This window comes from Phasianus colchicus, chromosome 1 (genome assembly GCF_987193195.1).
Source record: "Phasianus colchicus chromosome 1, bPhaCol1.hap1.1, whole genome shotgun sequence".
Taxonomy (NCBI): domain Eukaryota; kingdom Metazoa; phylum Chordata; class Aves; order Galliformes; family Phasianidae; genus Phasianus; species Phasianus colchicus.
The window spans coordinates 184,230,668-184,253,007 of NC_143436.1; the positions used below are offsets into that span (position 1 = coordinate 184,230,668).

General features: G+C 50.1%; 2 protein-coding genes across 5 annotated transcripts; both read right to left on the minus strand.

The window, feature by feature from the left end:
• Nucleotides 1-3,819: 3,819 nt before the first annotated feature.
• On the minus strand, nt 3,820-13,198 carry LOC149920302 (uncharacterized). Of its 2 annotated transcripts, XM_090133982.1 has the most exons (9): nt 7,893-13,198; nt 7,651-7,773; nt 7,247-7,338; nt 7,050-7,151; nt 6,678-6,802; nt 6,372-6,534; nt 6,174-6,280; nt 5,832-5,945; nt 3,820-5,691 (listed from the first exon to the last, which is right to left on the minus strand). In XM_090133982.1, exons 2-9 carry the CDS (start codon nt 7,691-7,693, stop codon nt 4,530-4,532), a joined length of 1,908 nt encoding a protein of 635 aa, XP_089990108.1. In that variant the 5' UTR covers nt 7,694-7,773; nt 7,893-13,198; the 3' UTR covers nt 3,820-4,529. The 2 variants fall into 2 exon arrangements, with proteins under 2 accessions (XP_089990108.1, XP_089990107.1); XM_090133981.1 differs by having other exon boundaries at nt 7,651-13,198.
• A 1,110-nt stretch (nt 13,199-14,308) lies between these two features.
• Nucleotides 14,309-20,772, minus strand: LOC149920303 (E3 ubiquitin-protein ligase PHF7-like). Of its 3 annotated transcripts, none has more exons than XM_090133984.1 (9): nt 18,382-20,772; nt 18,140-18,262; nt 17,736-17,827; nt 17,539-17,640; nt 17,167-17,291; nt 16,861-17,023; nt 16,663-16,769; nt 16,321-16,434; nt 14,309-16,180 (listed from the first exon to the last, which is right to left on the minus strand). In XM_090133984.1, the coding sequence occupies exons 2-9, from the start codon at nt 18,180-18,182 to the stop codon at nt 15,019-15,021; spliced, it is 1,908 nt and encodes a 635-aa protein (XP_089990110.1). In that variant the 5' UTR covers nt 18,183-18,262; nt 18,382-20,772; the 3' UTR covers nt 14,309-15,018. The 3 variants fall into 3 exon arrangements, with proteins under 3 accessions (XP_089990110.1, XP_089990111.1, XP_089990109.1); XM_090133985.1 differs by having other exon boundaries at nt 14,309-15,896; nt 16,062-16,180; nt 18,140-20,772; XM_090133983.1 differs by having other exon boundaries at nt 18,140-20,772.
• Nucleotides 20,773-22,340: the final 1,568 nt, after the last annotated feature.

Sequence of the window (22,340 nt, forward strand, 5' to 3'; positions counted from 1 at the left end):
TTGACGCCACATTTCGTTCTAACGCTTCTCATCTATATGCTGTTTAATGTACATCAAGCTTAAGTGAGAACCACCTGTAGAGTGTCACTGGGGGTTGGCAGTGTTGCATTTTTGTTGAGATTGTGTTCTATCCTCTCTGAATTTATTTTACCAAATCTATTTTACCTCGAGGCAACTGGAATTCCAAATACTATCTGAGAAAAAAATTCTGGAGGCTGTAGTATCATTTTGCTAAGTAAATGAATGTGAAAGTTTGGTGCCCCAGCTGTCTCGGTGCATTTTTTTGCATGTTTTTGGTAGTTTGCTAAACTACCGGGGTTACTTGTTTCTTCCTGTTCTTAATTTGTTTTGATTCTTGGAATGCTTTTCTTAGCTTTGTCCTTGTTTTGTGTTGCTCCTGATTATGATTTTGTTGGGCTTCATTAAGAGCAATCATTGTATTATGCTCTCTTGCTTTTGAAGGCACTTCTGCTTTTTTTTCTTCCTTTTTTCTTTTTTTTCCTTTCTTAATGAAAGATGCTGTACAGAAAGAAGCCGTTGATTTGTACAGTTTCTTTGCTGGAAGCAACAGTGGATCTCAGTCTGACCTCAACCTTTTGTCAGATGTGCTTGAAGAGTAAGAAAGGTCTAGGTTCAAGTTCTACTGATTGCCATTAGAAACTTAAAACAGCTTCAGCCCGTGCTCCGTCTCAGACATTAAACTGCTGGAGTGCTTCACAGAGAGCAGCATTCACACAGAGGTGACGTTTTAGACAAAGGCCTTAAGGAAGATAAAGGTGCTCCTTTATCTAGGATAAGGAAAGCAAAGTTATAGTATTATCTTGCAAAAGCAGCCGATAGAGCTAAAGGAGGGAGGGATTCGAGTTTTTGAAGAAATGCTGTTGAAAGTCCTCAAACTCCTCCCACTGAGATTTACCGATGTGGCTGAAGCCACAACCCTTATTCCCTGATGCTCACTGCTCGGCTCCTGTTCAGCTCAGTATCTTGTTCTGAAACTTCTTGCTTTGCCTGCCACCTTTTGGTGCTGCTCTTGCTGCCTCTGGCCACTGTTTTGCTGTTTCTTGTCACTGCTTTACCACTGCCATTTCCACTTAGCTGAACGGCATCGGAAGATTTCTACTCCTTGGAGAGACAGCTTCATCAGGTGTGGGGCAGAGCGTGGATCTGTGCCCTGCAGTCCATACCTCTGAGTTTTAAAAACCCAAATCCAGGTTTGACAGCAGGCCTTTTGAATGGGATTAATCTCAGACGCCTTAATCGGTCTCTGTATTACAAAGGCCCTTATGTTTGAGCTAATTTTGCTCGATTCTCTCTATAATCAAAGGAGAAGTAAATATTTTTCGAGCATGATCCATCTAATTTTGATAGTGATTCTCAGCGTAGGTCGGGCAAGCTTCACCAGCCGCACTTGTCATGAGATGGGATTCCCAAAGTGACTATCTGAGATGTGAGCAACTTTGTTGTGCACGTCTAAATTTAGATGAGAAACGAATCAGGAGAGTATTAGAGTGCATTGTGTGTGAATAAGCTGTTCTTCCAACAGCAGAAGAGGACCAGGGAATAGAATGAAGATTTTTGCCTCGACAGAGCTTCTGTTGGATTCAATATGGACATACACACGTTTTCTAGAGGAAATTTCACTTTTGCGCCTAGCATGACGTTTGTAGTTGTCATTTAGAAAAACGGTTGCAGTAATTTAAATTGAGAGGTCAGAGCATAAGCTGTGATTTGCAGTGTGAGTATAATCCTGAGTGTCACACAAGCCTTCCACTTCCTTTTTCTTTCTCTTGTTTTTCTTACCTTGTTTTAGGCTTTCATTTTACTGCAACAGCTGTATGTATCACTGCTTGGCATTACTTCTGCCTCTGCACAATGGGGCTGGATAGCCAATAGTCTCTTCAATAAAAATGCTGTTGTTATATTATTTCGGTCTTTAGTGCATTTTTTAAAATAAATGGCCCATAATAAATAAACTCAGTGGCACTGAGTGCACTCTCAGCAGATTTGGAGACGACACCAAACTGAGCGGTGCAGCTGACACTTCGGAGGGAAGGGAAGCCACCCAGAGGGACCTGGACAGGCTGGAGAAGTGGGCCCATGAAAACCCAAGGAGGTTCAACAAGGGCAACTTCAAGGTGTTGCGCTTGGGTCGGGGCAATGCCAGGTGTTTATACGGACTGGGGGAAGATCTCCTGGAGAGCAGCCCTGCAGAAAAGGACTTGGTGGTCCTGATGTACGAGCAGGTGGGCATGAGCCAGCAGTGTGGTCTTCCTTGTAGCCCGGAAGGCCAGCTGTGTTCTGGGCTGCATTAAAAAAGGGGTGGCCAGCAGGGAGAGGGAGGTGATTGTCCCCCTCTGCTCAGCTCTTGGGAGGCCCCATCTGGAGTACTGCGTCCAGGCCTGGGGCCCCCGTACAAGAAAGACACAGAGCTCCTGGAATGGGTCCAGAAGAGGGCCACTAAGGTGATCAGAGGGCTGGAGCACCTCTCCTGCAAAGAAAGGTTGAGGGAACTGAGCTAGTTTAGCCAGGAGAAGAGAAGGCCGCGGGGAGACTTCATTGTGGCCTTCCCATACTTCCCATAGTAGGGAGCATATAAACAGGAGGGGGAACGGCTGTTTACAGGGGTGGATAGTGATCGGACAAGGGAGAGTGGTTTTAAACTGAGACAGGGGAGGTTTAGGTTGGATATTAGGAGGAAGTTTTTCACCCAGAGGGTGGTGAAGCACTGGAACAGGTTGCCCAAGGAGGTTGTGGATGCCCCATCCCTGGAGGCATTCAAGGCCAGGCTGGATGTGGCTCTGGGCAGCCCGGTCTGCTGGTTGGCGACCCCGCACATAGCAGGGGGGTTGAAACTCGATGATCATTGTGGTCCTATTCAACCCAGGCCATTGAATGATTCTATGAGTCTATGAGTCTATGAGTCTATGAGTCTGTGAGTCTATGAGTCTATAATACTGTGATTCTGTGATTCTGTGATTCTGTGATTCTGTGATTCAAGGGCAGGTTGGATTGGACCATGGGCAGCCTGATCTGGTGGACAGCAACCTTGCCCAAGGCAGGGGAACTGGAACTAGATGGTCTTTAATGTCCCTTCCAACCTAAGCCATTCTGTGACTCTAGGATGTAATGATCTTAGCATTTCCCCGAATTGCTTTAAATCTCATGGAGCTATGATATGTTTATTATTGTAATCGTATTGGACTCTTATTCATTCCCTTGCCTCTTTAGTCTCGGGGCCAGGACTGTAAGTGGCATTGTGTGGGCAGTACTTGAGTATTACTGCCAGAAGTAGGGCCATGAGCAAGTTCATTGCATCTCCTTTGTGTTAGCTCCTTCCATTTTTCTCTGATAAGAAACTGAGCTCAGCCTCCGCTGATGTAATTCAAGCTAATTTTCATTAGTTTTGCTAAGAGCAGAGCTGTAATGACAGCATTTGTGTGTGTATGCATCTAGCACATATTGCTAGGGTTGGAAGTAAGAAGAGGCGGGCAGTGGGCAGCTGGAATACTGCAGGTTCCTGTTGGCACTGCTGACATCAGATCTTGGCATCTGACATCAGGAGAGGTTCCAGAGGGCCTGTAGTTAAAGAGCAGCTGGTGACAGAAGGTAGGCAGATACTGCAATGAAGTGAGTGAGTGCAGTTTCTCTGTCCTCTTGCTTCAGAGGTGTCTGATTTACCTGTTTTTACATCTTGTGCACCCTGCTCCTTACGCAGAGGATATACCCTTTGTCCTTCTTCATCCTCAGTGCTCTCACAGTGTACGTGGAGTATTCGGTTTCCGGTTTAGAGAGAAGACACTCTACAGCTTTTTTTGGGTTGAATTTTTGGTTTTAATTTTTGTTGTGATTTTGAAATTTTTGTTGTTGGTATTCCACATCAGAACATCTTGTAAAGCAGTGGGAGTTAGAGAGTTAATGTTCTGGTTCTGTGGACTGCTTTTTTGAAGGGAGGAGCGGCACTCCCCAGAGGACTTTGGGCTCAGAGGAAGAAAGGTGCAGCTCCCGGCAGGGCACCGGCCGCTCTTCCTCTCGCGGCCTCTTGGTTTCACAGCGGAGAAGCTCGTGGTTCCTCTGCAGTCCACAGAGTAAGGCCCCGGTTTTGGACATTCTCTCTCCCATTTTGTTTGATTTGTTGGTCTCAATTCCAATTGTATTGTGTTGTGTTGTATTATCTTGCATTATCACTACCTACAATTCCGAAATTGTAGGTGGTGAATGAACGTTCCTCGTCAGATCGTTGCCGCTGCTTTGTACTTTTTGTAGACCCGTCTGCTATCTCCGTGTGCTTCTCCTGGGGCCCACGAGTCCCTTGCCTCTTTAGTCACGGGGCCGTGCTGGACCAGCTGGTCAGCTGTTAACTCTTCTTTTTCTTCCCTCTCTCTTTCTTTTTGTTTTGTCTTTTTTCCCAGGCCTGCTGCCCCCCTGTCACGGACAGATCTAGAGATAACTCCGTGACAACTCTTTTGGGTTGGCTGCTGGGGACAGGAGCCGGCTCGTGGCTCTGGCACATGGCAGCTCCTGCAGTGTCTTCAGGGCTGGTCCCGGGAGTGGCGGCGTGCCTGAGAAGGCCGCCGCTGCCTGGAACGGCGGCTGGGGCTTCCTCCCGATTGTCTTTGGGAATTGGAAGCCCGACGATCGCGGGGGGAACGGCTTCGATCTTGGGCCTGCCCCCGCTGAAGAAGACTGGAACGTCTTCTGTCTTCAGGAGGCAGGGAATCCCTGGGGGACCTCGATGCCGCCTGTCCGGCAGAGCTCTGGGTGCTGCTCCCAGCACCTTGGGCCGGACTGATTCTGCTGCCACGGCATCCTCGGGGCTGGCTTGAGGGATTTGAGAGGGAGGACTGGCTTTGTCTCTGGCCTGGCCCCTGCTGTCCGTGGCATCTTCTGTTTGCAGCCTCCGCGGAATTGTTGGTTGCCCTCTGCCTGGCAGAGGTGTGCATGCTCCTCCCAGCACGTGAGGCTGCAGAGCGTCTGCTGCCACCAGGTCTTCTGAGCTGGCTCGGGGAATTTGAGGCACGACCCTTTAGCGGAGAGCGGCTTCTTGTCCGGCCTGTGCCCTGCTGCCTGGATTGCCTTCTGCGCTCAGCCGCTGGGGAATTGCTGGAGTGCCCCACTTCCTGCTGGCTGCTGGATCCGTGGGTGCTGCTCTCAGCCCCTGGAGCTGGTGTTTGGCTGCTCCCCTGGTGTTCTTGGTTGGATTTGCGCCTCTGGCTTTTCCTCTCTCCTGTCCTGGGCTGGCTGGACAGGCTGCCACGCTTAGGCATCTGGGAACTCTGAGACGACTCCGATGCTGCCTGGCTGGTGGAGGCAGATCTGTGGTCGTCAGGTGCTGGGGAGCTATGAGATGGCCCCTCCGCCTCCTGGCTGGCAGTGCTGGGACCAGCAAGCTGCGACTCGGCACTGGAGGCTGTAAGGAGAGGCAGGAAGGTCAACAGGATGACCCAGCAGCCCCATGGAGGGAGAGGATCCCAGCCCTCCCAGGGCAGAGAAACTCTGGCAAAGCCGCACTGAGGAGCCGCTGCCAGGCCTTGCTTGGCCCCAGGGCAGCAGTCCACGGCTCTTTGCCCCTTACCTGTGCCCACACCAGCACAGATGTCACACTCCCAGGTGCTGATGCTGTCGCTCAAGACGGAGCAGCGCCGGTGGGTGCCCTGCGCAGCACACGAGGTGCACAGGAGCAGCTCCCAGGGTCTGGGGAACAAAAAGAGGCTTAGCTGTGTGCACAAAATGAGTCAAGCAAGGGAGCGGCGGGCACGGCTCTTGAGCTCAGTCCTTGCTCCCCAGCCTGTGCGGAGGCTGAGATCCCACGCAGGGCTGCTGAGGTAACTCACCCCTCTTCCTCTGCTTGCTCCCTGCCTTCTGCGTGAAGGCACTCGCTGACATCACAGCGCTGGTGTGTCTCGTGCAGAGTTTCATAGGTCTCCCTGTCCTCCCATGTTGGTCTTCTGCCGGAGAAGGGAGAGAAAGCAGTGAGCCCTCAGTGCCCCAGGCATAGGGCAGATCTGGGGCATCCCTGCTCTTCCCGCGCAAGCCCATTCCCAGCTTCTCCATGAAGCTGCGGCCAATGGAGCTCAAGGGACAGCAGAGGGTCAGCTGGGCCTGCTCGGGGCAATCCCTGGGCAGGCACAGCACTTGCGCCTCAGTATCTGGAGAGCTGGGCAGAAGGCACCAACCTGGCTGGGATTTGGATCCCGAGGAGATGCATTTCTTTCCGGAACTGCATCCTGTCTCTGCAGACGGGACATTGGAAGCGCAGAATGCCAGCGCTCATGGCCTGTCCCTGCAGCGGTAACACAAGCAGCCAGAGTGTGAGCGGGGCCTGGTGCAGCTGAGCACCTGCTGTGACTGCAGAGCAAGGGGAGGGCTCCTACCTGGATGCAGCCCCGGTGAAACCAGGCCTGTGTGCACACTGGGCACACCATGGTGTGGTAGGACTTCTTGTCCCCCACGGGCTCCAGGCAGATGACGCAGTTTGTGTCTTGCTCTGGAGCTGCCTCCACTGCCTGCTGAGGGCGGTGCTCACAGCAGAAGGACCTGGGGGAAGACGGACAGGATGCGTGAGCTGAGAAGTGCTGAGATGCCAGCAGAGGAACACGAAGGAGTTGGTTGCGTGCTTCGGCACTGGGAAGCAGCCCTGCAGGTTCCTCCCTTGTTTGGCTGCTGCTGACAGCCCTTACCTGTGCTGCCCAAAGAAGTGCGTGACACATTCCCCATCCGCTGCACAGGGCAGATGAAAGCTGCGTTCACAGCCTGTCTCTGCGCAGTAGATGGAGGCCCCCTTCTCTCCACAAACGAAGCAGTGCTGGAAAGAGAAGAGCAGCCCCCATTAGCAGCAGGCTCGGGGCCTCTGAGGCCAACGCCATGCCTCTAGGCAGGGCACAGAATGCAGGCACTGCTGGGTCATGCTCTGCAGACGCGCCCGGCAGACAAGTTTAATCTGCTAGAGCAGAACTTTGTCCTGCTGCTGCCCGGAAAGACTGCCAGTGCTTCCTTAGGGTCCAGGCTTAGCTGGTGCTGGCACAAACATCCCCGTTCCTCCAGATCCTCACCTTCTGCTCTGCCTCCTCGATTGCGCCTCGGATGGCATCAAGGGGGATCTTCAGAACCGCCCTCTGTCCGGCAGTGTGCTCGTAAAGGCCGTCGGCAAAAAACTGTAGAAGAGGAAAGAGCGGGATGTCATGAGGACGGGATGGAAAAGAGGGAGCATCCCTGGCTGGAAGGTGGAAGGAGCCCTGAGGGAACTCACCAAGCAAAACTTGTGGACGCAAAGCCCGCTCTCGCCAAGCGTGGGCCCGCAGGTGTCCGGGTGAACATCTGCTCGGCGGCACAGCATGCATACTGAAGAGGAGAGAGCAAATAGAAGCAGCAGTGAGTGCCAGGCGTCCCTGAGGACTGCTGCCAGGGGCGTGTCCCGGCTCTGCCACGCAGGATGAGGGGCAGGGCTGGAAGATGCGAGGGGGAAAGGGCCATTGTAGGCCCCACAGTCACAGCAGGCACACACAGGCCAACCTGGCTGAGGAGCAGAGGGGCCATGCCCAGCGGTGCCTGGGGAGCCCCTGCCTGCCCCTGCCTCCCCTCTCACACACAGGCAGAGCCCGCAGGACCTCTCTGCCCGGCAGAGAGCTGCAGGCAGAGATACTTGGCTCTCACCTTCAACCTCCGGGTGGGAGGTCTTCTGCTTCCTTTTGGACATGGCACGCGTCGACAGTGAGCGCTTGGAGTCCCTGCCCAGTCAGCGCTGGGCTTTCTCTTCCACTCTCTCCTCTGCCGACTCTGCGGGAGAAGCAGGACGAGAGGGAGTTAGCAGCTCAGGCCCCCAGGCCTGAGTGGGGACCCCTCCTCACTGAGCAGCCTCAGGCAGCCCCTCGCTCCCTGCCCTCTCCTCTCCTCACCTCACCAGGTCGCACTGAGCCACGGTCTGAGCCCGGCCTGGCCTAACCCGGGCCTGGCCCCATAGGTCACAATGGCTGCTCCGTGACACCCTTTGTGAGGCAGTCACTACCTCACAGAGGGGTGAGGGCGTGGGCCCTCCGCCCAAGCAAGATGGCAGCTGTTGCAGGCAGTGCAGAGAGGTGCGTGCTGCTGGCCAGGGCGCGGGGAGGACGGTTTGCCTCCTTCGACCTGCTGGCAGCACTCCCCTTGCCAGAGGCAGGAACAGAGCTGTCCCTGGCCAGAATTGCAGCCCTGGAGCCACAGGCAGGAACAGAGCTGTCCCTGGCCAGAATTGCAGCCCTGGAGCCTCACTCGGGCACCACTGCTCCTCCACCCCAAGCCTGTTTCCAGCTTCTCCGTGAAGCTGAGGCCAACACTCACAGGCCAGTAAAGGGCTAGGCCTGCTGTGGGCAACTGTAGCAACTTTCCCCTCAATTGTTCTTTCAAGCACAGAGCTACAAACCATCCAGCCCAGTCACCAAAAATAGTATTCTGTTCAATTTCCATTCACGCAACACAGCTTCAACTTTTTGTTTTACTGGATTCTTCTCTTCAATTTCCGTACAACTGAAAAAGAATGCCGGAGACATTCTCTGTATCTGCAAGTTTGGAATGCTTTCAGCAAGTGAAAATAATCCTGCCTATCGGATGTTATGGAACGTTTGAATTTTTATGCCCGTAGTCCATTTTGCAGCATTTAGCAAGCTCACTGAAATACAGCCTAACTTTCAAAATGCAATTTTCTGGGGCCATGTTGCATTTTTAAATATCAAAATCTACAGCACCATCAGAAAATTAGTTTAATCTCTCAAAAATCACGTCAAAGTATTCTACGGTATCGGGGCTACTTTTCTCACCATTCCCGTGTCTCAATTCAGACTAGCAAAATGCTCACAGCCAGCACGCATTCTTTCCTTTTTCATCACGTCACACTCATTTACATCACTGGAGCTGAAGCAGTCAGGACCATTAGAGAGGTGCAAAGTCTCAGAACAGTTATTTACTAAATGTCTGTGAAGTAGCATAAGTCTGCACTTTCTCCTTTATGCACTGGAATCTCTTCAACTCTCAAAAGCACCTATAAGCTGGGAAGCAGGGAAGATGCTGGCATCTTCTAACACTGGCATCTTTTTTTTTAGCTGTTAACTCAGAAAATAGTGTTTCCGATCATCTTTTAAGAGGTTAAGAGCTCAAGCATTTTTGTCACGACATAGCTGATCATGGTGGTATCTTCTGCCTAACTGACCAATGATTAGAGGAACTACTCATCAAGTGTCTAGACATCTACATTCTAGGCAGTCTTCAGCCGTAAGTCCAGAAGAACAATATCCTTGTCTACTAGCCTGATTTCTAACTGGAAAAAAAAAAAAAAATAAGAAAAAAAGAAAAATCTTTATTCCTGATGGGAAAGCCCAGCATTACACTGTCATCAGGTACCCAAGTGTCAGAAGCTCGGAAAAAGAACATGTGAAACAAAGCATTAAGGTGTACTGAAGGAAATCTAGTGTCTCTTTCTTACATTTGTCTCTCTTATCCGCCCAGGGTCTATCTACAATCCTACCTTCACTTATAATCCAAGCAGCAAGCCTCCCATTCCTCCTGAGAGTCAGTGTCCTTCTACAAAGTTTCCTCATCCCCTGACTCCTACAGTCACAACTCTTGAGTGCCCATTTTCAAAAAAGGCTACCATCGAGCTTATAGTCACTGCTCCTGAGAGTGATTTGTTTTGAACTCTTTACTTGAGACTAAACCCCTTCTTCCTGATAAAGTGTTTTAGACATTGAAAACCACTGTGCCAACTTCCTACGCTTTTATCATGTTTTTTAATAAAATCTAGATTTATACTCACAAAAAGAATGGTGAACAAGAGAAGGCACCTAATATTTCTCCTTTTTTACTGTGAAATCAATGAAGGGACTACTACATGGGAACTCTCTCCAGAGGACTTGAACAAATGAATCTCTAGCATATGGAAATTTCATTCTGAATGACAAACAAGACCAAGGGCCTCATTCTGAATCATTAACTCCGAAATGTTTACAGCTGGGATCAGCAGAATTGATATCAAAGAGAAACCATAGACCGTCCTTTGATGGTACGACCACTGATGCTCCCCTGCACAGTGGAATCTTCAGAGATCCAATTTTGACCAAGTTCAGAAGCATGAAAACTGGAAAATGTCTCCTTAGCTTTTTTGCTTGATTGTTGCTATTTTTTCCTCCTTGAGGGAAAAGTAACCTCATTGAGCCCATTGCAGATTAAACTAATTTGACAGCAGAAGGGATGACTGTGGAATGAGAACATCTGGAAGAAGAAGAGTTACCTTTTTGGCCCAAAACTATCTATGAAAAAGAGTCTGGGATTCCAACACAAACTATTATTCTCTAAAGCTAGCAGAAATAGAGGACTAAGCGTGGAAAGCAGAACAGTGGGAAAAAGAATTAGAAAAGCCTCTGTTATGGGAAGGAAGTTTGTTCTATGGCATTTTGTTTCTTGTGAGACCGAAATTTCCATCTCCAAATATGAGAGGAGACCTTAGTCTTGAGAATGTCTTTGACGCCACATTTCGTTCTAACGCTTCTCATCTATATGCTGTTTAATGTACATCAAGCTTAAGTGAGAACCACCTGTAGAGTGTCACTGGGGGTTGGCAGTGTTGCATTTTTGTTGAGATTGTGTTCTATCCTCTCTGAATTTATTTTACCAAATCTATTTTACCTCGAGGCAACTGGAATTCCAAATACTATCTGAGAAAAAAATTCTGGAGGCTGTAGTATCATTTTGCTAAGTAAATGAATGTGAAAGTTTGGTGCCCCAGCTGTCTCGGTGCATTTTTTTGCATGTTTTTGGTAGTTTGCTAAACTACCGGGGTTACTTGTTTCTTCCTGTTCTTAATTTGTTTTGATTCTTGGAATGCTTTTCTTAGCTTTGTCCTTGTTTTGTGTTGCTCCTGATTATGATTTTGTTGGGCTTCATTAAGAGCAATCATTGTATTATGCTCTCTTGCTTTTGAAGGCACTTCTGCTTTTTTTTCTTCCTTTTTTCTTTTTTTTCCTTTCTTAATGAAAGATGCTGTACAGAAAGAAGCCGTTGATTTGTACAGTTTCTTTGCTGGAAGCAACAGTGGATCTCAGTCTGACCTCAACCTTTTGTCAGATGTGCTTGAAGAGTAAGAAAGGTCTAGGTTCAAGTTCTACTGATTGCCATTAGAAACTTAAAACAGCTTCAGCCCGTGCTCCGTCTCAGACATTAAACTGCTGGAGTGCTTCACAGAGAGCAGCATTCACACAGAGGTGACGTTTTAGACAAAGGCCTTAAGGAAGATAAAGGTGCTCCTTTATCTAGGATAAGGAAAGCAAAGTTATAGTATTATCTTGCAAAAGCAGCCGATAGAGCTAAAGGAGGGAGGGATTCGAGTTTTTGAAGAAATGCTGTTGAAAGTCCTCAAACTCCTCCCACTGAGATTTACCGATGTGGCTGAAGCCACAACCCTTATTCCCTGATGCTCACTGCTCGGCTCCTGTTCAGCTCAGTATCTTGTTCTGAAACTTCTTGCTTTGCCTGCCACCTTTTGGTGCTGCTCTTGCTGCCTCTGGCCACTGTTTTGCTGTTTCTTGTCACTGCTTTACCACTGCCATTTCCACTTAGCTGAACGGCATCGGAAGATTTCTACTCCTTGGAGAGACAGCTTCATCAGGTGTGGGGCAGAGCGTGGATCTGTGCCCTGCAGTCCATACCTCTGAGTTTTAAAAACCCAAATCCAGGTTTGACAGCAGGCCTTTTGAATGGGATTAATCTCAGACGCCTTAATCGGTCTCTGTATTACAAAGGCCCTTATGTTTGAGCTAATTTTGCTCGATTCTCTCTATAATCAAAGGAGAAGTAAATATTTTTCGAGCATGATCCATCTAATTTTGATAGTGATTCTCAGCGTAGGTCGGGCAAGCTTCACCAGCCGCACTTGTCATGAGATGGGATTCCCAAAGTGACTATCTGAGATGTGAGCAACTTTGTTGTGCACGTCTAAATTTAGATGAGAAACGAATCAGGAGAGTATTAGAGTGCATTGTGTGTGAATAAGCTGTTCTTCCAACAGCAGAAGAGGACCAGGGAATAGAATGAAGATTTTTGCCTCGACAGAGCTTCTGTTGGATTCAATATGGACATACACACGTTTTCTAGAGGAAATTTCACTTTTGCGCCTAGCATGACGTTTGTAGTTGTCATTTAGAAAAACGGTTGCAGTAATTTAAATTGAGAGGTCAGAGCATAAGCTGTGATTTGCAGTGTGAGTATAATCCTGAGTGTCACACAAGCCTTCCACTTCCTTTTTCTTTCTCTTGTTTTTCTTACCTTGTTTTAGGCTTTCATTTTACTGCAACAGCTGTATGTATCACTGCTTGGCATTACTTCTGCCTCTGCACAATGGGGCTGGATAGCCAATAGTCTCTTCAATAAAAATGCTGTTGTTATATTATTTCGGTCTTTAGTGCATTTTTTAAAATAAATGGCCCATAATAAATAAACTCAGTGGCACTGAGTGCACTCTCAGCAGATTTGGAGACGACACCAAACTGAGCGGTGCAGCTGACACTTCGGAGGGAAGGGAAGCCACCCAGAGGGACCTGGACAGGCTGGAGAAGTGGGCCCATGAAAACCCAAGGAGGTTCAACAAGGGCAACTTCAAGGTGTTGCGCTTGGGTCGGGGCAATGCCAGGTGTTTATACGGACTGGGGGAAGATCTCCTGGAGAGCAGCCCTGCAGAAAAGGACTTGGTGGTCCTGATGTACGAGCAGGTGGGCATGAGCCAGCAGTGTGGTCTTCCTTGTAGCCCGGAAGGCCAGCTGTGTTCTGGGCTGCATTAAAAAAGGGGTGGCCAGCAGGGAGAGGGAGGTGATTGTCCCCCTCTGCTCAGCTCTTGGGAGGCCCCATCTGGAGTACTGCGTCCAGGCCTGGGGCCCCCGTACAAGAAAGACACAGAGCTCCTGGAATGGGTCCAGAAGAGGGCCACTAAGGTGATCAGAGGGCTGGAGCACCTCTCCTGCAAAGAAAGGTTGAGGGAACTGAGCTAGTTTAGCCAGGAGAAGAGAAGGCCGCGGGGAGACTTCATTGTGGCCTTCCCATACTTCCCATAGTAGGGAGCATATAAACAGGAGGGGGAACGGCTGTTTACAGGGGTGGATAGTGATCGGACAAGGGAGAGTGGTTTTAAACTGAGACAGGGGAGGTTTAGGTTGGATATTAGGAGGAAGTTTTTCACCCAGAGGGTGGTGAAGCACTGGAACAGGTTGCCCAAGGAGGTTGTGGATGCCCCATCCCTGGAGGCATTCAAGGCCAGGCTGGATGTGGCTCTGGGCAGCCCGGTCTGCTGGTTGGCGACCCCGCACATAGCAGGGGGGTTGAAACTCGATGATCATTGTGGTCCTATTCAACCCAGGCCATTGAATGATTCTATGAGTCTATGAGTCTATGAGTCTATGAGTCTGTGAGTCTATGAGTCTATAATACTGTGATTCTGTGATTCTGTGATTCTGTGATTCTGTGATTCAAGGGCAGGTTGGATTGGACCATGGGCAGCCTGATCTGGTGGACAGCAACCTTGCCCAAGGCAGGGGAACTGGAACTAGATGGTCTTTAATGTCCCTTCCAACCTAAGCCATTCTGTGACTCTAGGATGTAATGATCTTAGCATTTCCCCGAATTGCTTTAAATCTCATGGAGCTATGATATGTTTATTTAATATTGTAATCGTATTGGACTCTTATTCATTCCCTTGCCTCTTTAGTCTCGGGGCCAGGACTGTAAGTGGCATTGTGTGGGCAGTACTTGAGTATTACTGCCAGAAGTAGGGCCATGAGCAAGTTCATTGCATCTCCTTTGTGTTAGCTCCTTCCATTTTTCTCTGATAAGAAACTGAGCTCAGCCTCCGCTGATGTAATTCAAGCTAATTTTCATTAGTTTTGCTAAGAGCAGAGCTGTAATGACAGCATTTGTGTGTGTATGCATCTAGCACATATTGCTAGGGTTGGAAGTAAGAAGAGGCGGGCAGTGGGCAGCTGGAATACTGCAGGTTCCTGTTGGCACTGCTGACATCAGATCTTGGCATCTGACATCAGGAGAGGTTCCAGAGGGCCTGTAGTTAAAGAGCAGCTGGTGACAGAAGGTAGGCAGATACTGCAATGAAGTGAGTGAGTGCAGTTTCTCTGTCCTCTTGCTTCAGAGGTGTCTGATTTACCTGTTTTTACATCTTGTGCACCCTGCTCCTTACGCAGAGGATATACCCTTTGTCCTTCTTCATCCTCAGTGCTCTCACAGTGTACGTGGAGTATTCGGTTCCCAGTTTAGAGAGAAGACACTCTACAGCTTTTTTTGGGTTGAATTTTTGGTTTTAATTTTTGTTGTGATTTTGAAATTTTTGTTGTTGGTATTCCACATCAGAACATCTTGTAAAGCAGTGGGAGTTAGAGAGTTAATGTTCTGGTTCTGTGGACTGCTTTTTTGAAGGGAGGAGCGGCACTCCCCAGAGGACTTTGGGCTCAGAGGAAGAAAGGTGCAGCTCCCGGCAGGGCACCGGCCGCTCTTCCTCTCGCGGCCTCTTGGTTTCACAGCGGAGAAGCTCGTGGTTCCTCTGCAGTCCACAGAGTAAGGCCCCGGTTTTGGACATTCTCTCTCCCATTTTGTTTGATTTGTTGGTCTCAATTCCAATTGTATTGTGTTGTGTTGTATTATCTTGCATTATCACTACCTACAATTCCGAAATTGTAGGTGGTGAATGAACGTTCCTCGTCAGATCGTTGCCGCTGCTTTGTACTTTTTGTAGACCCGTCTGCTATCTCCGTGTGCTTCTCCTGGGGCCCACGAGTCCCTTGCCTCTTTAGTCACGGGGCCGTGCTGGACCAGCTCGTCAGCTGTTAACTCTTCTTTTTCTTCCCTCTCTCTTTCTTTTTGTTTTGTCTTTTTTCCCAGGCCTGCTGCCCCCCTGTCACGGACAGATCTAGAGATAACTCCGTGACAACTCTTTTGGGTTGGCTGCTGGGGACAGGAGCCGGCTCGTGGCTCTGGCACATGGCAGCTCCTGCAGTGTCTTCAGGGCTGGTCCCGGGAGTGGCGGCGTGCCTGAGAAGGCCGCCGCTGCCTGGAACGGCGGCTGGGGCTTCCTCCCGATTGTCTTTGGGAATTGGAAGCCCGACGATCGCGGGGGGAACGGCTTCGATCTTGGGCCTGCCCCCGCTGAAGAAGACTGGAACGTCTTCTGTCTTCAGGAGGCAGGGAATCCCTGGGGGACCTCGATGCCGCCTGTCCGGCAGAGCTCTGGGTGCTGCTCCCAGCACCTTGGGCCGGACTGATTCTGCTGCCACGGCATCCTCGGGGCTGGCTTGAGGGATTTGAGAGGGAGGACTGGCTTTGTCTCTGGCCTGGCCCCTGCTGTCCGTGGCATCTTCTGTTTGCAGCCTCCGCGGAATTGTTGGTTGCCCTCTGCCTGGCAGAGGTGTGCATGCTCCTCCCAGCACGTGAGGCTGCAGAGCGTCTGCTGCCACCAGGTCTTCTGAGCTGGCTCGGGGAATTTGAGGCACGACCCTTTAGCGGAGAGCGGCTTCTTGTCCGGCCTGTGCCCTGCTGCCTGGATTGCCTTCTGCGCTCAGCCGCTGGGGAATTGCTGGAGTGCCCCACTTCCTGCTGGCTGCTGGATCCGTGGGTGCTGCTCTCAGCCCCTGGAGCTGGTGTTTGGCTGCTCCCCTGGTGTTCTTGGTTGGATTTGCGCCTCTGGCTTTTCCTCTCTCCTGTCCTGGGCTGGCTGGACAGGCTGCCACGCTTAGGCATCTGGGAACTCTGAGACGACTCCGATGCTGCCTGGCTGGTGGAGGCAGATCTGTGGTCGTCAGGTGCTGGGGAGCTATGAGATGGCCCCTCCGCCTCCTGGCTGGCAGTGCTGGGACCAGCAAGCTGCGACTCGGCACTGGAGGCTGTAAGGAGAGGCAGGAAGGTCAACAGGATGACCCAGCAGCCCCATGGAGGGAGAGGATCCCAGCCCTCCCAGGGCAGAGAAACTCTGGCAAAGCCGCACTGAGGAGCCGCTGCCAGGCCTTGCTTGGCCCCAGGGCAGCAGTCCACGGCTCTTTGCCCCTTACCTGTGCCCACGCCAGCACAGATGTCACACTCCCAGGTGCTGATGCTGTCGCTCAAGACGGAGCAGCGCCGGTGGGTGCCCTGCGCAGCACACGAGGTGCACAGGAGCAGCTCCCAGGGTCTGGGGAACAAAAAGAGGCTTAGCTGTGTGCACAAAATGAGTCAAGCAAGGGAGCGGCGGGCACGGCTCTTGAGCTCAGTCCTTGCTCCCCAGCCTGTGCGGAGGCTGAGATCCCACGCAGGGCTGCTGAGGTAACTCACCCCTCTTCCTCTGCTTGCTCCCTGCCTTCTGCGTGAAGGCACTCGCTGACATCACAGCGCTGGTGTGTCTCGTGCAGAGTTTCGTAGGTCTCCCTGTCCTCCCATGTTGGTCTTCTGCCGGAGAAGGGAGAGAAAGCAGTGAGCCCTCAGTGCCCCAGGCATAGGGCAGATCTGGGGCATCCCTGCTCTTCCCGCGCAAGCCCATTCCCAGCTTCTCCATGAAGCTGCGGCCAATGGAGCTCAAGGGACAGCAGAGGGTCAGCTGGGCCTGCTCGGGGCAATCCCTGGGCAGGCACAGCACTTGCGCCTCAGTATCTGGAGAGCTGGGCAGAAGGCACCAACCTGGCTGGGATTTGGATCCCGAGGAGATGCATTTCTTTCCGGAACTGCATCCTGTCTCTGCAGACGGGACATTGGAAGCGCAGAATGCCAGCGCTCATGGCCTGTCCCTGCAGCGGTAACACAAGCAGCCAGAGTGTGAGCGGGGCCTGGTGCAGCTGAGCACCTGCTGTGACTGCAGAGCAAGGGGAGGGCTCCTACCTGGATGCAGCCCCGGTGAAACCAGGCCTGTGTGCACACTGGGCACACCATGGTGTGGTAGGACTTCTTGTCCCCCACGGGCTCCAGGCAGATGACGCAGTTTGTGTCTTGCTCTGGAGCTGCCTCCACTGCCTGCTGAGGGCGGTGCTCACAGCAGAAGGACCTGGGGGAAGACGGACAGGATGCGTGAGCTGAGAAGTGCTGAGATGCCAGCAGAGGAACACGAAGGAGTTGGTTGCGTGCTTCGGCACTGGGAAGCAGCCCTGCAGGTTCCTCCCTTGTTTGGCTGCTGCTGACAGCCCTTACCTGTGCTGCCCAAAGAAGTGCGTGACACATTCCCCATCCGCTGCACAGGGCAGATGAAAGCTGCGTTCACAGCCTGTCTCTGCGCAGTAGATGGAGGCCCCCTTCTCTCCACAAACGAAGCAGTGCTGGAAAGAGAAGAGCAGCCCCCATTAGCAGCAGGCTCGGGGCCTCTGAGGCCAACGCCATGCCTCTAGGCAGGGCACAGAATGCAGGCACTGCTGGGTCATGCTCTGCAGACGCGCCCGGCAGACAAGTTTAATCTGCTAGAGCAGAACTTTGTCCTGCTGCTGCCCGGAAAGACTGCCAGTGCTTCCTTAGGGTCCAGGCTTAGCTGGTGCTGGCACAAACATCCCCGTTCCTCCAGATCCTCACCTTCTGCTCTGCCTCCTCGATTGTGCCTCGGATGGCATCAAGGGGGATCTTCAGAACCGCCCTCTGTCCGGCAGTGTGCTCGTAAAGGCCGTCGGCAAAAAACTGTAGAAGAGAAAAGAGCGGGATGTCATGAGGACGGGATGGAAAAGAGGGAGCATCCCTGGCTGGAAGGTGGAAGGAGCCCTGAGGGAACTCACCAAGCAAAACTTGTGGACGCAAAGCCCGCTCTCGCCAAGCGTGGGCCCGCAGGTGTCCGGGTGAACATCTGCTCGGCGGCACAGCATGCATACTGAAGAGGAGAGAGCAAATAGAAGCAGCAGTGAGTGCCAGGCGTCCCTGAGGACTGCTGCCAGGGGCGTGTCCCGGCTCTGCCACGCAGGATGAGGGGCAGGGCTGGAAGATGCGAGGGGGAAAGGGCCATTGTAGGCCCCACAGTCACAGCAGGCACGCACAGGCCAACCTGGCTGAGGAGCAGAGGGGCCATGCCCAGCGGTGCCTGGGGAGCCCCTGCCTGCCCCTGCCTCCCCTCTCACACACAGGCAGAGCCCGCAGGACCTCTCTGCCCGGCAGAGAGCTGCAGGCAGAGATACTTGGCTCTCACCTTCAACCTCCGGGTGGGAGGTCTTCTGCTTCCTTTTGGACATGGCACGCGTCGACAGTGAGCGCTTGGAGTCCCTGCCCAGTCAGCGCTGGGCTTTCTCTTCCACTCTCTCCTCTGCCGACTCTGCGGGAGAAGCAGGACGAGAGGGAGTTAGCAGCTCAGGCCCCCAGGCCTGAGTGGGGACCCCTCCTCACTGAGCAGCCTCAGGCAGCCCCTCGCTCCCTGCCCTCTCCTCTCCTCACCTCACCAGGTCGCACTGAGCCACGGTCTGAGCCCGGCCTGGCCTAACCCGGGCCTGGCCCCATAGGTCACAATGGCTGCTCCGTGACACCCTTTGTGAGGCAGTCACTACCTCACAGAGGGGTGAGGGCGTGGGCCCTCCGCCCAAGCAAGATGGCAGCTGTTGCAGGCAGTGCAGAGAGGTGCGTGCTGCTGGCCAGGGCGCGGGGAGGACGGTTTGCCTCCTTCGACCTGCTGGCAGCACTCCCCTTGCCAGAGGCAGGAACAGAGCTGTCCCTGGCCAGAATTGCAGCCCTGGAGCCACAGGCAGGAACAGAGCTGTCCCTGGCCAGAATTGCAGCCCTGGAGCCTCACTCGGGCACCACTGCTCCTCCACCCCAAGCCTGTTTCCAGCTTCTCCGTGAAGCTGAGGCCAACACTCACAGGCCAGTAAAGGGCTAGGCCTGCTGTGGGCAACTGTAGCAACTTTCCCCTCAATTGTTCTTTCAAGCACAGAGCTACAAACCATCCAGCCCAGTCACCAAAAATAGTATTCTGTTCAATTTCCATTCACGCAACACAGCTTCAACTTTTTGTTTTACTGGATTCTTCTCTTCAATTTCCGTACAACTGAAAAAGAATGCCGGAGACATTCTCTGTATCTGCAAGTTTGGAATGCTTTCAGCAAGTGAAAATAATCCTGCCTATCGGATGTTATGGAACGTTTGAATTTTTATGCCCGTAGTCCATTTTGCAGCATTTAGCAAGCTCACTGAAATACAGCCTAACTTTCAAAATGCAATTTTCTGGGGCCATGTTGCATTTTTAAATATCAAAATCTACAGCACCATCAGAAAATTAGTTTAATCTCTCAAAAATCACGTCAAAGTATTCTACGGTATCGGGGCTACTTTTCTCACCATTCCCGTGTCTCAATTCAGACTAGCAAAATGCTCACAGCCAGCACGCATTCTTTCCTTTTTCATCACGTCACACTCATTTACATCACTGGAGCTGAAGCAGTCAGGACCATTAGAGAGGTGCAAAGTCTCAGAACAGTTATTTACTAAATGTCTGTGAAGTAGCATAAGTCTGCACTTTCTCCTTTATGCACTGGAATCTCTTCAACTCTCAAAAGCACCTATAAGCTGGGAAGCAGGGAAGATGCTGGCATCTTCTAACACTGGCATCTTTTTTTTTAGCTGTTAACTCAGAAAATAGTGTTTCCGATCATCTTTTAAGAGGTTAAGAGCTCAAGCATTTTTGTCACGACATAGCTGATCATGGTGGTATCTTCTGCCTAACTGACCAATGATTAGAGGAACTACTCATCAAGTGTCTAGACATCTACATTCTAGGCAGTCTTCAGCCGTAAGTCCAGAAGAACAATATCCTTGTCTACTAGCCTGATTTCTAACTGGAAAAAAAAAAAAAAAAAAAAGAAAAAAAGAAAAATCTTTATTCCTGATGGGAAAGCCCAGCATTACACTGTCATCAGGTACCCAAGTGTCAGAAGCTCGGAAAAAGAACATGTGAAACAAAGCATTAAGGTGTACTGAAGGAAATCTAGTGTCTCTTTCTTACATTTGTCTCTCTTATCCGCCCAGGGTCTATCTACAATCCTACCTTCACTTATAATCCAAGCAGCAAGCCTCCCATTCCTCCTGAGAGTCAGTGTCCTTCTACAAAGTTTCCTCATCCCCTGACTCCTACAGTCACAACTCTTGAGTGCCCATTTTCAAAAAAGGCTACCATCGAGCTTATAGTCACTGCTCCTGAGAGTGATTTGTTTTGAACTCTTTACTTGAGACTAAACCCCTTCTTCCTGATAAAGTGTTTTAGACATTGAAAACCACTGTGCCAACTTCCTACGCTTTTATCATGTTTTTTAATAAAATCTAGATTTATACTCACAAAAAGAATGGTGAACAAGAGAAGGCACCTAATATTTCTCCTTTTTTACTGTGAAATCAATGAAGGGACTACTACATGGGAACTCTCTCCAGAGGACTTGAACAAATGAATCTCTAGCATATGGAAATTTCATTCTGAATGACAAACAAGACCAAGGGCCTCATTCTGAATCATTAACTCCGAAATGTTTACAGCTGGGATCAGCAGAATTGATATCAAAGAGAAACCATAGACCGTCCTTTGATGGTACGACCACTGATGCTCCCCTGCACAGTGGAATCTTCAGAGATCCAATTTTGACCAAGTTCAGAAGCATGAAAACTGGAAAATGTCTCCTTAGCTTTTTTGCTTGATTGTTGCTATTTTTTCCTCCTTGAGGGAAAAGTAACCTCATTGAGCCCATTGCAGATTAAACTAATTTGACAGCAGAAGGGATGACTGTGGAATGAGAACATCTGGAAGAAGAAGAGTTACCTTTTTGGCCCAAAACTATCTATGAAAGAGTCTGGGATTCCAACACAAACTATTATTCTCTAAAGCTAGCAGAAATAGAGGACTAAGCGTGGAAAGCAGAACAGTGGGAAAAAGAATTAGAAAAGCCTCTGTTATGGGAAGGAAGTTTGTTCTATGGCATTTTGTTTCTTGTGAGACCGAAATTTCCATCTCCAAATATGAGAGGAGACCTTAGTCTTGAGAATGTCTTTGACGCCACATTTCGTTCTAACGCTTCTCATCTATATGCTGTTTAATGTACATCAAGCTTAAGTGAGAACCACCTGTAGAGTGTCACTGGGGGTTGGCAGTGTTGCATTTTTGTTGAGATTGTGTTCTATCCTCTCTGAATTTATTTTACCAAATCTATTTTACCTCGAGGCAACTGGAATTCCAAATACTATCTGAGAAAAAAATTCTGGAGGCTGTAGTATCATTTTGCTAAGTAAATGAATGTGAAAGTTTGGTGCCCCAGCTGTCTCGGTGCATTTTTTTGCATGTTTTTGGTAGTTTGCTAAACTACCGGGGTTACTTGTTTCTTCCTGTTCTTAATTTGTTTTGATTCTTGGAATGCTTTTCTTAGCTTTGTCCTTGTTTTGTTTTGCTCCTGATTATGATTTTGTTGGGCTTCATTAAGAGCAATCATTGTATTATGCTCTCTTGCTTTTGAAGGCACTTCTGCTTTTTTTTCTTCCTTTTTTCTTTTTTTTCCTTTCTTAATGAAAGATGCTGTACAGAAAGAAGCCGTTGATTTGTACAGTTTCTTTGCTGGAAGCAACAGTGGATCTCAGTCTGACCTCAACCTTTTGTCAGATGTGCTTGAAGAGTAAGAAAGGTCTAGGTTCAAGTTCTACTGATTGCCATTAGAAACTTAAAACAGCTTCAGCCCGTGCTCCGTCTCAGACATTAAACTGCTGGAGTGCTTCACAGAGAGCAGCATTCACACAGAGGTGACGTTTTAGACAAAGGCCTTAAGGAAGATAAAGGTGCTCCTTTATCTAGGATAAGGAAAGCAAAGTTATAGTATTATCTTGCAAAAGCAGCCGATAGAGCTAAAGGAGGGAGGGATTCGAGTTTTTGAAGAAATGCTGTTGAAAGTCCTCAAACTCCTCCCACTGAGATTTACCGATGTGGCTGAAGCCACAACCCTTATTCCCTGATGCTCACTGCTCGGCTCCTGTTCAGCTCAGTATCTTGTTCTGAAACTTCTTGCTTTGCCTGCCACCTTTTGGTGCTGCTCTTGCTGCCTCTGGCCACTGTTTTGCTGTTTCTTGTCACTGCTTTACCACTGCCATTTCCACTTAGCTGAACGGCATCGGAAGATTTCTACTCCTTGGAGAGACAGCTTCATCAGGTGTGGGGCAGAGCGTGGATCTGTGCCCTGCAGTCCATACCTCTGAGTTTTAAAAACCCAAATCCAGGTTTGACAGCAGGCCTTTTGAATGGGATTAATCTCAGACGCCTTAATCGGTCTCTGTATTACAAAGGCCCTTATGTTTGAGCTAATTTTGCTCGATTCTCTCTATAATCAAAGGAGAAGTAAATATTTTTCGAGCATGATCCATCTAATTTTGAT

Bases quoted from the DNA above. Each gene is read 5' to 3' on its own strand.
- LOC149920302 (XM_090133982.1), bottom strand. From the start codon at position 7,693: ATGTCCAAAAGGAAGCAGAAGACCTCCCACCCGGAGGTTGAAG. The intron at 7,152-7,246 runs GTGAGTTCCCTC...CCTCTTCTACAG, and splicing joins GCGTCCACAAGTTTTGCTTG to TTTTTTGCCGACGGCCTTTA. The intron at 6,535-6,677 runs GTAAGGGCTGTC...GTCTTCCCCCAG, and splicing joins CACTTCTTTGGGCAGCACAG to GTCCTTCTGCTGTGAGCACC.
- LOC149920303 (XM_090133984.1), bottom strand. From the start codon at position 18,182: ATGTCCAAAAGGAAGCAGAAGACCTCCCACCCGGAGGTTGAAG. The intron at 17,024-17,166 runs GTAAGGGCTGTC...GTCTTCCCCCAG, and splicing joins CACTTCTTTGGGCAGCACAG to GTCCTTCTGCTGTGAGCACC. The intron at 16,770-16,860 runs GTAGGAGCCCTC...TTACCGCTGCAG, and splicing joins TTCACCGGGGCTGCATCCAG to GGACAGGCCATGAGCGCTGG.